This window comes from Cydia splendana, chromosome 21 (genome assembly GCF_910591565.1).
Source record: "Cydia splendana chromosome 21, ilCydSple1.2, whole genome shotgun sequence".
NCBI lineage: Eukaryota > Metazoa > Arthropoda > Insecta > Lepidoptera > Tortricidae > Cydia > Cydia splendana.
The window spans coordinates 2,658,500-2,675,930 of NC_085980.1; the positions used below are offsets into that span (position 1 = coordinate 2,658,500).

A 17,431-nucleotide genomic window follows, 5' to 3' on the forward strand; every position below is an offset into this window, starting at 1 on the left:
TATTGAATAAAACAGTCGTCAATAGTTAAGAGCATCGAGTTATACGAGTATAATATAATTCCAAACTGAATTCTTTTGTTCTCATAAAATTATCCAGAAATTTTCGGAATTTTGTAGAATTTTCTGCAACTTGCATTGCTACCTATAGTGGTACCTATAATATAATTCTTATAGCCACTTTAATTGCGTTGACACCAGCGTCAAAGGATCTATTTCAAGGAGTGACCCATGATGAGCTCACTGCCAGGTGGCCAACGAATATTAAATGAATTAACCAAATCTGATCATTAGTCCCACTAAAATTAATCGGGAAGGCTCGATTTTCACCCGATAAGAGCTTGTATCATTTTATAGGCTATTAAGTTGAAATTAATCTATGATTCATTTAGACATGCCGCCACTTACATCCATGCATGCCGCTGAGATTCTCATGATCTGTCGGTGACATTTGACACCCGCCAGGTGCCGATTTGAGGTAGCTAATTAATTAAATATCAATAGCAATAATTGGAAAAAGCAATGGTGAAGTTTTTTATTGTATTAGTTAGCATATAGCAAGTTCCATAGAATAACACTTTAAAGGATTTTAGGTTTTTCAGCTTATTGCTAGATAAATGTTACTCTCACCAATAACTTTTCTTCGGCGTTACGTCAGCGTTTTCTCCGATGCGCTGATAGTATTGTTAACGTAATCTTCAACACCAAATTACGAGGAACAATGGAATCTACGAATATTCATTACCCATGTGAATAACATAATTGTTTTAACCGACTTATGAAGGAAGTAATATTTTTCAGAGTGTAGGTATTCAACTTGTATAGACTTATTTACATATAAGTATTTTTAGTTAAGTTTATTTATACCTACTTTTCTTAAACTTATATTTTTTATTGATTTAAAGTGGGAATATTTATTTAAATTGGCACTGTCAGTTTCATTCTGTTCCCTGTATTTGGGGTCGAGCCTCCTCATTTCTGCGCCAAGCTACTCTGTTTTGGGTTGTCTCTTCTGACATGGGATCGTTTGAGGTCTTTATCTATGTTTGACCACAGGAACAGGAAGGCAAAAATTAAAATTACTTAACGTAAATGTAAAACTTAAATCTACATACTAATGAGTATATTGATTGCCGCAGATTGATACGACTTACGAGCTTAGAACATGAACATGAATATTCGATCTTGATAGACGATGATTGCTGGGCTCATGACTGTGAAAGTTAATAGTTGACGATAAAAATGTGACGACGGTGAAAACAACGATATTGAGCTCTACCTTGTCAGTTTACACACAGACATAAACACACACAACACACTGTAGTAACTTATCTAACACTTTAAACTCTCGCGTTTTGTACTCATATTTAATTACACAAACGGATCTACCGCGATATAATTTCATTGTTTTTACCTTAAATTTCGACGTTTCAGCTGAGTTGCACCAGCTGTGGTCACGGAAAGACCACAAAAAAGTAACTTATCTATTGGAATTGGACAAACCGAGTGTGTACTGTATTTTCCGGTAATCGATTTTTCCAAGTTGCAATTTCTGGCATTCCCAATAGGGATGATTCCTGTATTAAAAATAAATTATTTCACACCATGTACGAAATAAAGCACCAGATAATTATTAGAAAAACATAGATATCAGTTATTTCTAAACCGAATTCCTATTTAATAAATCGCATAGAAAAATAAAAAGTAGGTGAGTTAACCGTGACGTCACAATATTAGTTTTGATATAAATTCCATACTTATTAGCAAATCGTGTTGCAGGTATAAAAAAAGAAACTAATTTGACTAGTAGGAGATCCGAATTATTATCAGTGATCGTTAATTTTCCAGCAATTTTGATGCAGCATAGTAAAAATAAAGGATTTTCTTCAATTTTTTTCTAGGGAGAGGATTGGTTAAGGTTAATATTACTGTTATTAACCCTAATTATCCATTCCACCTAGAGTAGATGATTTTAACCAAAAATGCTGCACCAAAATTGCTGGAAAATTAACGATCACTGATTATTATATAATCTATACTTATTGTCTTCAATATTTATTCATAAGTACATATAATTCTAGCACAATCTGTCTGGAATTTTGCCTTTGTATTAACAAAAACATATTAATGCTAACCAAAGTATTCACATTAAATAATTCAGAGCTACACTCAGTGACCTAACCTCGTCTCAAAGTTCAGCTTAATAAAATAAACCTTAATCCAACGGCATAAGACCTAATGCATATTCATGTGTGCCTAATCCGCCACTTTACATAATACTAAAAACTTAACCAACTGCAATTATTTCGTGTCTCTAAAGACCTTCAAGTTTGCAGTTAGCTTTTAGACTACCTACGTTAAAACTAAAAGAACGTATGACTCTTCACTCTTTCAGTTTTTATAGGTCGTTTTGACGTATTACGGCTTAACTTATATACGTATACTAAATAACCAATGTTTTGATGATATGGCTGTAGGCATACTGACTAAAAGGGGTTATAATATGGGACTAAAAATATTTTATAAATGCAGCCTTTCTAAGAAAATATAAAATGTATGAAAATGTTGGTAATCAATTTTTTCGAAAATAACTGACAGGCGGAGTCCGAGCAAAAAAAACAGTGCAAGAGTCATTGCATAGAAGTTTGACGTTTAAAATAACACCTGCGCTGCGTGTGCTGTCAAAATCACTGCAGACTTTTCTTGGTCTAACTCTATTAATTGTCACGTAAGCAACTGAGTAGGTAGTACCTAGTCCTGTTTTCATTACTGTTTTTTTTGCCTACCCATCGTATATATTTGTAAAATTTGAGGTTATGATAATTACGTGTTTTGGTTCGATGTACCTACATTGCTGGTTTTGTTGACGCAATACTGCTCTTTGAGTGTTGCCATACTTCACTTTGCTGTACATTGCTACTGTCAGACTTTGCTTGACAGACTTTTATGTTTACTTTTGTGGCCATGATTTGCGTAGATAAGATGATACTTTTGCATTCTAACCAAAACCTTGACAAAAGTTGTTAATACACAGAAATTAGATGGCTCTTATGCTGTTTGGCAGATAACATCTTTATTTACTGGCGCAAGCCTGCGCAAGCGACCGCTGCAGGTACCGCTGCGCGACCCACTACTCCCACAACGACCATTAAAACATTATGTTGATTTAGTCAATTAAATATTAAGAAAATATAACTACTGATGTTAGACACATTTCAAGATGATTATGATGTTTGGTACTGAATCACATACCTATTTAAATTTACATACTAAATCCTACTGAGGTACATTTAAAGATGGTTTCTTTTAACTTTCCCGTGATTGAAACTATTCTATATTTAAACCTTTATAAGTATAATATTTATTAATATAAATTATTAAAGGACATGAACAGGAATATAAAAAACTAAACTCAAACTAACTACAATTAAAATAACTAAAACTAAAAATTAAAAATACCTATCAAAATTTGGTGCCCTCGGGAGGGTGCCCAATACGCATAAGTATAATGTATAATGAGAAAAGTTTTCGTACATAATTTGGCAATATTGATGCTGAGTTTTAAAGCACTAGACAATTTTACAAACATTTTAATTTTCTGTCCAAGTTTGCTGAAACAGAATTCACAAATAAGTACTCGATGCGTTGTTAATCTTACTTGAGACTGCGCAGTGCCACGTTTTTGTTGCGCTTCTTATACCTCGTTTTACAGTTAATTGATTACGTTAACGAAAAAACGGCAGTAGAACTAATCTCTTAAATTGGAATACAGTAAAACAGGTATTACAATTTAGAAGATTGCTTTATTATTTAAAGAACAAAATATACTCAGTTAAAAGATAACATTTTGTAACCCAGGCCACTCGTACGAAGATACCAAATTGTGCGAAGTTTTGCAAACATTTAAAGGGTTGTCAGAGACTCGCAAATGCATTTTGACAGTCGTTGAATGGTTGCATCGCAACTGTCGCAAAAATTTTAAGGATGCGAAGATGCGATGTTTGATGACTATAATTAGGTACCTAATTTTTTTTACAGTACATATGGTGCTACTTTACCGCACTAGTGCGATAATGAGCACATTAAGCCACTATGTCGAAAATTTAAAGGGCCATATGTACTGTAAAACGTTGTACGATACATGTGCGAATAGGTAATTCGCAACTGGTGTGGATTTAAAACACTCCCTTCGGTCGTCTTTTAATTTATCGCCACTCGTTGCGATATTTCCTATTTTTCGCATTTGTATCGTAGATAATGTACCTACCTACTATTTTGGTAGTAGATGTATGTATATTTAAAACCGCGTTTTCACTTAGTGTTCTGAAGAGTTCTGAGCGAGTAATCGTTCGTTCGGTTAATGAAAACACTTGCTCCAAGTAAATGCGCGCTATAACAAATCGTTTTGATGTTTCATAAAGAGTAACTGATTTGACTATATCGACAGATTAAAAAACAATTCAATTAGTTTTAGTTTCCCAAAAGTACCTCACTGCATCGACCGACTGGTATGGTGGGACACCGCAGCCCACAAAGCAACCGCAGCACTAATTAAGGGTTAGTGCTAATTATCTACGAGTACGTTTGGCTATCGACGTGTGGTCCAGGGTTGTGAGTCAAGTACCTGGATAGTTTTGTTAAACAAAAGTTTATTTTTATTTCGAACCTATCGCCTCGCTCCGGTTTTGCACGGGTTACACAAAACCTTAGCAAATTATACACCATAAACTTCCTCAAGAATCACTCTGTTGATAGTGAAAACCGTATAAAAATCGGTTCAGTAGTTTTTGAGTTTATCCCGAACATACATACACACGGAACAGACAGACGCGGCGGGGGACTTTTTTTTAATAAGATGTAGTGAAATAGAAGAAATGTAGGATGAATGAACTTGCAATAGACACTAATCGATGTGTAAAGAGGACCTAATGTCAAGAACAGCCACACATAACCCGCAGCCACACTTACCTGGGGCCAAATCCGACATGTACAACTGTCAGATTTCGCATCCACGTCAAATCAACAGTTGATTTTATTGCATGTTGATTCGATCAACTGTGGATAATATCATTTGATACAACCAAAACTAAACTCTGAACTCGGGGTGGTTCGGTTTGGTTTGGTTGTCACCTAACTGTGGATTGCTAATGTCAAATTTTGACATTATACGTATTCGAGAACTTATGATTTTTCCCACATCAACGGGAGATCAACACGATACGTCAAACGTCGCTTGTCGAATAGGGGTCCTGTATTCATTTAAATGGCATTCATACAAAAAAAAACTCAAAAAGGAGTAGTTTTTTTCCTATACAGCTAAACCTGATATACGAGTAATATAGCGAGTGGGATGTTAAGTGGGTGATAGACATTAGACAATTGTTAATTAGTAATTACCTACATCAAGTTTTGCAGTAATTTGAATACAATACCGTACTTATAATTACATGTTTAGATTTTTTTTTTTACTTATTAATGCAAAACAATTAGCAACCAGAAACTACAAATTGACCTAAAAAATAAGTCACATTACAGGTATTACATATAAGCTTTCATTGATTTGACTTACAAGTAAGTTCGTGATTTTTTTCTACCGACCTAATATGTAAGTCAAAAACTCAGGATTTGAATCGATACAGGCCTTCGAGAAAGGCCTCGAGATTGCTAATTTAATTTATGGCAACCGTATTGTGATCCAAAAAAGCGCTACGACTTTTTAAAACTCCTTTTTAGGGTATTTTAGTTGTAGTTAGTTTTATATTCGTGTTTATAACACTTATTATATAATAAAGATTTATCCTTATTATTTATCAGACAGTTTTTTACTTGTAGAATGTAATAAAACGAATAAATGACCACAAATCACGAGCTATCAAGGGCGACCACGTTTTTCTCTATCTTTTATTCATCTTTTTTGACACTTTATGTATCTGACGACACTTTAGGTCAATGTCGTGAGAAACTGCACTTCACATACAAAATATATGAATATTATAAATTGTTATGTGAGAATTATTATAATCTGTGAAATATTGTATTTTGTTTAATTGTGATCTATGATTGTTTTTTGTTTGTTAATGTCTTAATTTGGTATGGCGACGTTGTTTGAATGTCATGTTTTTATGCAATTGTCATTATTAAGTAATTATATGTATAATTAAACTTGAAAGTCGCGCGCGGTATCGTGCGTGATATGCGTCTACATTCTGCAAGTTGGACAGAAAATAGCTGGGAAACACAAGTTGGTGAGTATTAACTATAATGTTTGTACCCCTTATGTCTCTAGCGTTTTTACTACTTTTAGATATATTCGTGATTTAAGTCTGAAAACTTTAACTTTTCCCTTGAGAATTTGACTCGAAACTTGTTCTAGGAATCTTTGACCACCGCCACATATTTAAATAGACTTCATTTAAAATAATTACTATAAAACCGGGCAAGTGCGAGTCGGACTCGCGCACGAAGGGTTCCGTACCATTACGCAAAAAACGGCAAAAAATCACGTTTGTTGTATAGCACGCACGTAGCACGTTGGAGCCCCACTTAAATATTCATTATATTCTGTTTTTAGTATTTGTTGTTATAGCGGCAACAGAAATACATCATCTGTGAAAAATTCAACAGCCAGCTATCACGGTTCATGCATGAGATACAGCCTGGTCACAGACAGACAGACGGACGGACAGACAGACGAACAGACAGACAGACAGACGGACAGACAGACGGATAGACAGACAACGGAGTCTTAGTAATAGGGTCCCATTTTTACCCTTTGGGTACGGAACCCTAAAAAAATAAACAAATAAGGATCTGGGCTCATTTAATATGCAACCGGTAAAACGTCAAGATGAGGAAATAACATAAAAATAAAATAAAAAATCACGTCATTTATAGACCTTTTTGAGTTCCTCGAAATGTTATTTGGGGTTTCTATTATTGTTCCCCTTAAAGTTTTAAATCATAATATTCATAATGTATTGTTTGTCCGCATTTTCGTTAGTCATAATTTGTTTGGTTCAGTAACGCGTAACTTTTCAGGGGTCCATATTGGGTCGCATAATAATTGATTGTCCTAATGTAACGTTACGCATAACACTCATTTCGCATAATTGTTATTGTGCTGGAAATATTAACAACTCTGAAAAATTATAACACAAACCTAACCTACACTGTTCTACACAACCTATGCAAAATATTTTCGAAAATACTTTCTGTTTCAGCTGGAGAAAAAATATGCGAAAAGAGATTTATGCGTAACATTACATTATGACAATCAATTATTAAGCGATGAGATAGGATCCCCTTTTCAGGATTGCCATTAAACAAACCCAACCTAACTTATCTATAGGATAACCTTACGAAAATCCTGAAAAGTTAACGGTTTTAGTTTTAGGACTAATGATAACATGACAAACAATACATTATGACTTAAAAAATTATGTCTAACAAAGGGACCCCGGGTTAATAATGTCCCCATCTAAACATATCGTTATCGTATCTTGGTGATGTCTAAAAGATGTCTAATTGATGTCTATTTCAAAATCCGAATCGGGCCCATAGCCTCTAGCCGCCCATACGTCAAACCTTGCCAAGCAAAATGAAATCTTGATTTTGTCAACACAAAGTTCAAATTAGAATGGAACAGGAGACCTTTTTTTTAGGTCTCTGGGCGGCTAGAGGTTAAAAGAGCTACCGTAAACGTTAAATTTCTACGAAAATATGACGTGTATAGTGACACTTTCACACTTGGTCACATCAAAATCGGTGCAGAGTTAGTTTAGACGGACTCCATCCAATTTACTACTTTAAAAGGAAAAGCGCTTACGGCGCTACCGGCAAGAAAGTTTCCCATTACTTAAACGGTGCAATTCTAGAAAACTATCGTTTTCTAAATAATTCTAACATGTGAAAGCGAACAGAAAACGCATTATCATTGAATAAAATGGATTTTTATGGTCTTCTGGTCAACGGTCAGTGTTTAACAATGTAGTTCATTAAGCTTTCTAGTGTATTCCGAGAAACAGTGCGTAAAAAGAAATCATTAAAGATTTAGATCAGTTTAGTTTGTTACCGTTACCTCGCTGGGTGCTTATCCAAGATACCATTTTTAGGGTTCCGTACCCAAAGGGTAAAACGGGACCCTATTACTAAGACTTCGCTGTCCGTCCGTCCGTCTGTCACCAGGCTGTATCTCACGAACCGTGATAGCTAGACAGTTGAAATTTTCACAGATGATGTATTTCTGTTGCCGCTATAACAACAAATACTAAAAACGGAATAAAATAAAGATTTAAATGGGGCTCCCATACAACAAACGTGATTTTTGACCAAAGTTAAGCAACGTCGGGAGTGGTCAGTACTTGGATGGGTGACCGTTTTTTTTTGCTTTTATTTTTGTTTTTTTTTTTTGCATTATGGTACGGAACCCTTCGTGCGCGAGTCCGACTCGCACTTGCCCGGTTTTTTATTAAGACATAGTTTTAAGTATTAACACGATTAACACATGGTATGTATAGGTATATACCATGAATCTAGTACAGTCGACGTCAAAAATAAGTTTACACTTTTGCACCTTACTACTTCGTAATAAGGCGAAAAGTGTAAACATAATTATCTTTGACGTCGACTGTATATAACTGGATCTGGCATGAGGGGTGGGGGGAAGTGAGTAGGAGTAGCAGCGAAAGAGCTATTATTGCTTGTCCTTGTCACAGTCTTACATTTTATTTGTTCCCACCGTAAATTTAGTATGTATTATGGTGGGCAACAAATAAATCCGACCAATCATAGTGTCGCATTGCGTATGTTTTGTCCCTCACGGAGTCACGCGTATATCACTTCTATAGGATCCTACCTTCTATGATACATACATTCAAAAAATATGACAGCGAACAAAGCTCCCTAAGGCTTTTAGCTGCCGCTGTATCGCTCTTATTTACTCTTAATATTATCTTATAAGTATCGTTTCGTTTCGTTTACGCTCCGTAGCGAATGAAACGCTCATGTTTCTGTCCCACTAATATGGAAGTGATCGATAAAGATTACCGTTTCGCTGCGGCGTAAACGATAGGCATCTTGGCTAGGCACCCTGGCTTATCGTTAATCGTAACTGATCGTTAATGACTGAGGAAAACGGAGGAAATGAGCGTGAAAATACCGTGATGTAACATTCTAAGACAGAGACCACGTGAAAATAGAACGTTAAAGAACATTCAGATAATTAAGTAACAGAAAATTAGTTGCACTTATTTTAAGTAATTAAATTAATTAATGACATCAAGCTTTCGGTTAAAAAAATGTACACTATTGTTTATTTAATGCATGAATGGCATTAGGTATATTTAAGTACATTTTATTGAAAGCAAAACAGCATTAACAAAATAAATAAACTAAACATTAAAATTAAAACTAAACTCTTAACAACTATATACACATATTTACAAGTAAAAAAATGGGAGCTAGCTCGGCGCCGGATGGTAAGGTGCCCAGAAGGCTGGTGGCGTTGCCGCGCTGAATGGCGATGATAGGGTATTTGACTATATTTGAAGTCACACCATGCATGAAAGTATCAGATGATTAATAGAGAAACGTAGACAGCAGTTATTTTTAAGACACAATTTCTATTTTAAAACCCGTATAAAACTATAAAGAGTAGGTAATTTGATTGTTACGTCACATGCTAGTGTTTCATATAAATAAAATCGTTTTGACAGTTTGACAGACAGAAAGAAGGAACTGATTTTACTAGTGAAGTAACCATGAATGTTAATTATAAGATATAGGTAAGTACTTAATGTTTTGAAAAGATGTGTCCCGCCGAGTTTCTTGTCGGTCCCTTCTTGGAATACCCTCCTACAATTTAGGAGACTTCTCGGGTCAGAGGTGTAGGGTTCGAGCCGGTGTAGCTTTATTTGACATCTAAAAGCGCATTTTAATATGCCTACTTGTAAAATAAACTATTTTTATCTTTTAATATAAAAAAGAAACCATTAGAACTCGAAAAACAACATATTTATCGACTAGAAGTATTGTAAATAAGGAAAAAGCCCGGAGTATTTATTTTTACGTCTGTTTCGTAGCTCAAATAGAAACACTGGGTTGAAAATCCTTTCAAGCCACTAACTGTCCGAATCGAACTTTAAGATACGTCAATTAATAGATCTAGAAACGATATGGATTAGATCTGTCAGTGCAAATGTGTTGTTTTTGTTTGAAGAAATGTCACATTTGACACTGACATCTAATCCATATCGTTTCTAGATCTATTAATTGACGTATCTTAAAGCTCGAATCGGGCCGTAAGCAAATTCCGGCACAATTCAATCAGGTTCCTTGCAGCTTCGACATCGGAACAGTCGCAAACAGTTGCATAACAAACGTGAAACTACTCTCCAACTATCTCGTCCTCACCCTAGCTATTTCACAGAAGAGTAATAGGGATGACGAGATAGAATTGGATGTAGAATGCAAATAACGCATAGACCGAGTAGCAATTTGATTGTAGCCGGATTGAATTGTTTCGAGTCACTGAAACAGTTTTGATTGAATGGGAAGATTATTCAGAAAATCTTGGCTATCTCACAAGACAAAAATTCTCAAAGTAATTGACAAAACATAACGCTTTTTTGGTAGCTAACTACGTAGGCAGTACGTAGGTATGTACACTTGTACAGTTAGCAATACTATTCGCTTAGCATCTTTGCATACAAAGTTCTATGCAGGGGGGGGTACCTTTTCTCTGCAGCTGACTGTACCTATTCAGAATATTAGAAGGAACATAAACCGACAACAACCACACACCACAATTTACCTTTCATATTGACCGGTTTTTTATGATATAGGATAGGAGGCAAACGAGTAAATGAATCGCCTGATAGTAAGCAATTACCATTGCCAATGGACACGCACAACACCAGAGGAGTTACAAGTGCGATGCCGGCCTTTAAGATGGGAGTAAGTATATTATTTTCTTGAAGGTTATTAGTTTCATTTTCTAATGATCTTGGAGGACAACTGCTTCTTTCCACCATTCGTTCATAGCCTAAGAATTATTTATTTCTAAAAGACTCGATAAAAAAAACACGCAACTAAATCGGTACCTATAAATCATTAAACCATTTATAAAGCTAAGTATGATCTTCGCCGAATTTTAGTCATCTTTTTGCATTTTTTCTATAACGATTGTTTCTGCTATTACTTATATGTACGGTACAACCGAAGTTTTAACCACCAAACACATATATGCAAGGTCGACAATACCACAGACAGTTGCCTACACGTACATATTACATATATGATGCTACTTTTCTTTTCGCGTACTTGTTTATTTAATGTATCAGGAGGCTGCATCGCAGACCCTTGCGCAACTCTCTTACGCAAGCATCCTCGACCAAACGGCGTGGTTGAGCGTTCGCATACGATGGTAACTGGCACGGTTTATGACCATTGACCTTAGGAGACTGTCATACTTGTTTGATGACTTGATATTTATTTCCTAGACTAAATTCCACATTGTGATAGTTAGACCAAGATACGTTTGCAACGATTTTGATAGCATACGCAGTGCAAGTGTTATTTATACGTCATAATTTCATAGAAGATTGACGTTTAAAATAACACTTGGTCTAACTCTAAGTTTAGTCTCTCTTTAAAATCTATTTACCAATAGCTCTTCCAGGCGTTTTCGGTGCTATCTAAGTACTTATATATTTTATTTATTCTGTTTTTAGTATTTGTTGTTATAGCGGCAAGTCTCACGGCTGTCTATCTATTACGGTTCATGAGACAGACAGACGGACAGAGGTCTTAGTAATAGGGTCCCGTTTTTACCCTTTGGGTACAGAACCCTAAAAATCATCTAAATTAATAGATACCTGCGGGCTCAGCACGGTTCCATTTTTATCGACTATCACTATGCGCGTCCCTTTCGCACTTACATACTTGTTAGAACGTGACAGGCATGGTGACAAGGGATAAAAACGCGACCGTGCTAAGCCACCTGACCCACTTTAATTTTCATATGCTAAAATCTAATAAGAACCATAATTTCATATAAGTTTGACGTTTAAAATAACACTTGCACTGCGTGTGCTATCTTAGTTAGGCACTTAGTTTTGCAAGGCATTGTCCGCAAATTGACATCCACTGTGCCAATTTTGCCCTACTATAACCACCCCAGCTCCTCCACGAAACCTAGCAAGGTCTTCAGGTAGCTAGCTGTCTCCTTCAGTGTGCATGGATTCCCTAGGTATTGGTTCCTGTATACTTCTACCTGTTTACAGTCTAGGAGTATGTGTTTTGTTGTTTCCTCTTCTTCCATTCACGCTCTGCACAGGCTGTCAGTTTTATCCATATTATGTAGGTGTTTGTTTAGTGTATTATGTCCTGTTTTTACGTAGTTGGCGTAGTTGGCTATTTTGCGTGTGCTATCAAAATCATTGCAAACTTATCTCGGTCTTTCTCTAGCTATTATAGTTTTTCCTAAAAATGGATTTTTTTTACTACTACACAAAAGCATTTAATACTACACAAAAAAGAGTAGGTAAACGTGGAAACGGATGATATCGCAAACAAGTGACATTCGCGGCGCCAACATTCCTTCGAGCGGTTGTTTTGCTTGTACTCCGATTTCGCGACCTGACCCACTACGCTACATGTATACCTACACTTAAGAGCGATGAAAGGGGTCACATTGTATGGAAATATTGGAAATCTTAGTGAAAAATAGGTTTTATACTATTTACAAATACTTTGCACGTTGTTCACATCGAAAAGAGAGATCGCGATACCTAATTCCTTAAATCCCAATCATTATTATTAGTCTTACTTAAATATTGTATTTATTTAAGCTGCGTCTCTATCAAATTTTAATGAAAAAAATTAATAACATTTCAACAAATTGGACATACTAATATGAAAGTGTATCCCGAGTTGACCTTAAGACATCGCTTCGCTCGGTATGTGAGGCGAAAAGTGCAGAAAATCAAGGTCACTTTATTTCAGTAGTTTTAGCATTAAACTAAACAGCGGTTACGAAGTTTAGACCTTTCCTTCTAAAGAGGAAAAAAATGCCAATATAGTTTCTCTACAAACAACGATGAATAACAACCAAATCATTTATCTATCCCAAGATCAGAAAAAGATGAGATTACTAATCGACAAGTGAAGTAGGTACTTACATATAAATGTAAAGAGTGAGCTCACAAAAGAAGTACAATGCATATTCAAAACAGAAAGCGAATTCAAAATTTTAAAATCAGCTTTTGTTTTGATATTGACTGACCTTAATTTAATTACATATGTTTTCACTCGCGCGAGATGCACTGCTGTTGAGATTCTCAAAAGCCGAATAGCCCTCTAGAGTGGCAGACTGTGCAAAGTTCAATTTGAATGTGGTCTTGTTCGAGAAACTGGTTGCAAATGTCAGTTAGGCAATGCAGCTGAACTACGACAGGTAATGACCGATGGGATTGTGCAGCCAGATATATCGGAGCGAAAGAGGTGCTCTAAAATATTTGAACATGGCATTATTTATATACTGTTGCTGTGGTAAATATATATGTGAATTAAAGTGTGTGCAATTCAGGGTCCCAAGATACAGATCAATCTAGTTATAGTATTTTTTGTAACGAATTCAACTGAACAATTTACAAAATACAAAATTATACATTTTTTAAAGCGAACCAACGTGAAATTGGCGATGTTATAGTAACTGGCGATTGTTAACAATATGTTTTTTATACAAATACAAATTTAATGTTCTTTATTGTGCAGCGTCTCAGTAAAATAAAACAGTACCTAATATAGGAGAGAGGAAGAACCAGATGAAAAAATATAATTTCGCCAAAAAAAGAGATCGACTCTTCCAGACAACTTTGGGGAAGCGTGAAACTAGTTTAAATCAACAGAGTGAGTAGTTTAGTAGTACATAGAAGCTGGTTATTAGAATTATAGTTGGTATAAAACGAAAGTAACTAACTCAACACTCCTTTTTAACGCCCATCTGATCTGTCTTGTTTGTAATTTAACTGGTTTGGTATGATGTACCTAAATAAATGTTTTTTCTTTCTTTCTTTCAACACAATAGTGGCATAATGCAGAAACCGTAATATCATCAAGATGACACAAAATCACGTTTAAAATCAGGATACAAACTAGTGGAATAGAACCCGGATTCCATGCATATCAAAAATACTAAGCCCTAATGGTAAATGCAAATGTGAATGTTGATAGCAGGCGGGCAAGTGAGCGGTTGAATAAAATGTGGGGCGGCGGAGAAACTTGCATACCATCGGCTAAAATTATGTTAAATATGATAACGTAGCGGTCAAGTGCGAGGGTTTATCCTACTTTAATAAGATTAAAGTTTGGACGTCTCCATAAAAAAAAATTTCAGAGAAGGTTCAAGATTGTATAGTTTGTCCGTTTTGCTAATATCAAGTACGCTATAGTAAATGTATTGTGAACTTGATCTTAGAAATCGGACAGGCTATACCTATATGCAAACTTGTCATAATATTGAATATTTATTGTATAATATGCTGCCATATTACGAAAAAAATGGGGCTTACTATTTAAAAAAAAAAGGATACAAAAATTTTAATCGGGTAGTGTTAAATTAAAAATGAATTTTAAAACTTTCAATACACTCAGTTTGAAATAGATTTGTAAATTTCACTTTGTTGCATATCATCATTCTCTTGCCCTTGTCCCATTCACTTGGGGTCGGCGCAGCATGTCTTTCTCTTCCACACTTTGTTGCATATATAAATTATAAATTGGACGCTAATAATTTATGCAAATTATGAATATTCAGGATCACTAAATATGACAGCAATTATATTTGAAGGTAAATAACGGTGTGAGTTTCTAAAATATTTTTTTTTTTATATTAATTATCACATAATAAGGAAGTCATTAAACGAATAAACCATAGAATGAAATACATGAAATCGAAAGTAATTTATTAGGTAATAATTTTCAATAATTAATTGCTTTTGCGGTTGAGTTATTTTATTACCCAAAGCTTTATTCAACTTTCGCATTTTGTATAATAATTTAATAACGCACTTATAATACAATTTAAAAATAAATTTTTATTTGTAGTTGTACAAATTATGAAAATAATTTTAATTTTTAATTTTTATAATTTTTAAGTATGTAATATAAATATGCATAATTATATTAACTATCTATTTAGCTACCTTTTCAAGCTTTTTTAACAGCTGAACTAAATTTAACTAAATTTGTAGCAGGTAAATAGTTGCCTTAGTTTGTTTTAGTTCATTTTATTACTCATCCAGGTAATATTATATAAAATATAAACTTAAACTTGGAACGGGGAACGACCACGCAAAGTTTTGAATAATATCCATCCACTTCCTAAACCAAACTTATTCATTATTTTTTTATAAATTAATAATATACAATTTATTGCTAAATTATAGTAACTTTTTATTTAATAAAACTCACCTATACACAGAACTACAACGGCGAGAACGCCCGAACGCATCACGATAACCGAACTGTCCTATCACTTAATATGCGCACGCGTCTGCTGCGTGCGATGCGCGGCGCGAAACTGGCGGCTGCGCGAGCGCGGCGCGCTTTACAACGGGCTAGGCTCAAGGGGCTCAAACTCGAGAGGCTCAAGACCCGCTAATCTTGGACCATACTTTGACGATGAAAAAGTTTACTCACGACTGCATTTTTAGGGTTCCGTACCCAAAGGGTAAAACGGGACCCTATTACTAAGACTCCGCTGTCCGTCCGTCCGTCCGTCCGTCTGTCACCAGGCTGTTTCTCACGAACCGTGATAGCTATTAGACAGTTGAAATTTTCACATATGATGTATTTCTTTTGCCGCTATAACAACAAATACTAAAAAGTACGGAACCCTCGGTGGGCGAGTCCGACTCGCACTTGTCCAGTTTTTAAACGACTTCGACTGAAAAGTAAAGCTTTTCCAAGGGACTGCAGGCCGTGCGGCGCGCAACGCGCTAATACAACGGGCTAGGCTCAGGGGCTCAAGCTCAAGCCCCGGTAATCTTGTCGTCAAACCCAAACTTAGTACCTACATAAACTAGGTAACTACTGACAAAAAGACTATAAGTTTTTGCAATTGTGTGTATACAGATGTGCAAGTTGCGGAAAGTTTAAAAAAATTCACAGATTTCGTGCCTCACACGACTATCGAGCACATTGGAAATGAATCTACGGAATTCGAAATAGTTATTTACGTTACAAGTGCGGAAAAGAAATTCGAAACGAGTGGCGATAAATTAAAACACGACCGAAGGGAGTGTTTTAAATCGACCCTCTCCCTCTCCCTCTCCCTCTCCCTCTCCCTCTCCCTCTCCCTCTCCCTCTCCCTCTCCCTCTCCCTCTCCCTCTCCCTCTCCCTCTCCCTCTCCCTCTCCCTCTCCCTCTCCCTCTCCCTCTCCCTCTCCCTCTCCCTCTCCCTCTCCCTCTCCCTCTCCCTCTCCCTCTCCCTCTCCCTCTCCCTCTCCCTCTCCCTCTCCCTCTCCCTCTCCCTCTCCCTCTCCCTCTCCCTCTCCCTCTCCCTCTCCCTCTCCCTCTCCCTCTCCCTCTCCCTCTCCCTCTCCCTCTCCCTCTCCCTCTCCCTCTCCCTCTCCCTCTCCCTCTCCCTCTCCCTCTCCCTCTCCCTCTCCCTCTCCCTCTCCCTCTCCCTCTCCCTCTCCCTCTCCCTCTCCCTCTCCCTCTCCCTCTCCCTCTCCCTCTCCCTCTCCCTCTCCCTCTCCCTCTCCCTCTCCCTCTGCCTCTACCTCTACCTCTACCTCTACCTCTACCTCTACCTCTACATCTACATCTATTTCTATTTCCACCACCACAAGAATGCATAGATTGTCGAATAGTGCGTTATCTACGCCCGTCTCAAACAGGATAGATAGAGTTAGACCAAGAAAAATCTGCAGCGATTTTGAAAACCCACGCAGTGCAAGTGTTATTCTGCCGTCATAATCCCGATAATTCACAACAAACACCGATAACGAACTCTGCGAAACATGAAGTCATAAATGTCGTTCTGACTTTTTGACTATTTTAAGGTTAGGCTACAGGGCAAACCCTTAACCCGATCGTCTTTGTTTTAGGCTCAAATTGTAGCTGACTAAATTGTCCAGAGCCGTTTTTCTCATATTTTTGATATCATTCTTCGTTTCCAAATTATCGAGCACCAAAATCAAAAATTCGGAAAAAATTGAATTTTATTTTCACTATTTCGACCATAACTTTTTTTGTTTTTGACTTTCTCGAATAATTATTTTTGCACCTTACAGCTCTCGTGATTATGCGTCTTTTGAGCCTATTTTTTAATATCATATCTTCACAACTTTCCGAGATATAAGGGGATCGCACTTTTTCGTGAAATCGGACCGTATACTGGAGCGAACGAAAAGACATTTCCAATGTCACG

General features: G+C 36.3%; 1 protein-coding gene across 1 annotated transcript in view; it reads right to left on the reverse strand.

Moving 5' to 3' along the window:
• The window catches only part of LOC134801172 (protein Skeletor, isoforms D/E-like), a 99,670-nt gene extending 84,066 nt beyond the window's left edge, over window positions 1-15,604 (reverse strand). The window contains exon 1 of the mRNA XM_063773719.1: window positions 15,469-15,604. Coding sequence (XP_063629789.1) covers window positions 15,469-15,508 — 40 coding nt within the window. The 5' untranslated portion in view covers window positions 15,509-15,604. The remainder of the gene's footprint in view (window positions 1-15,468) is intronic.
• Between the last annotated feature and the right edge of the window lie 1,827 nt (window positions 15,605-17,431).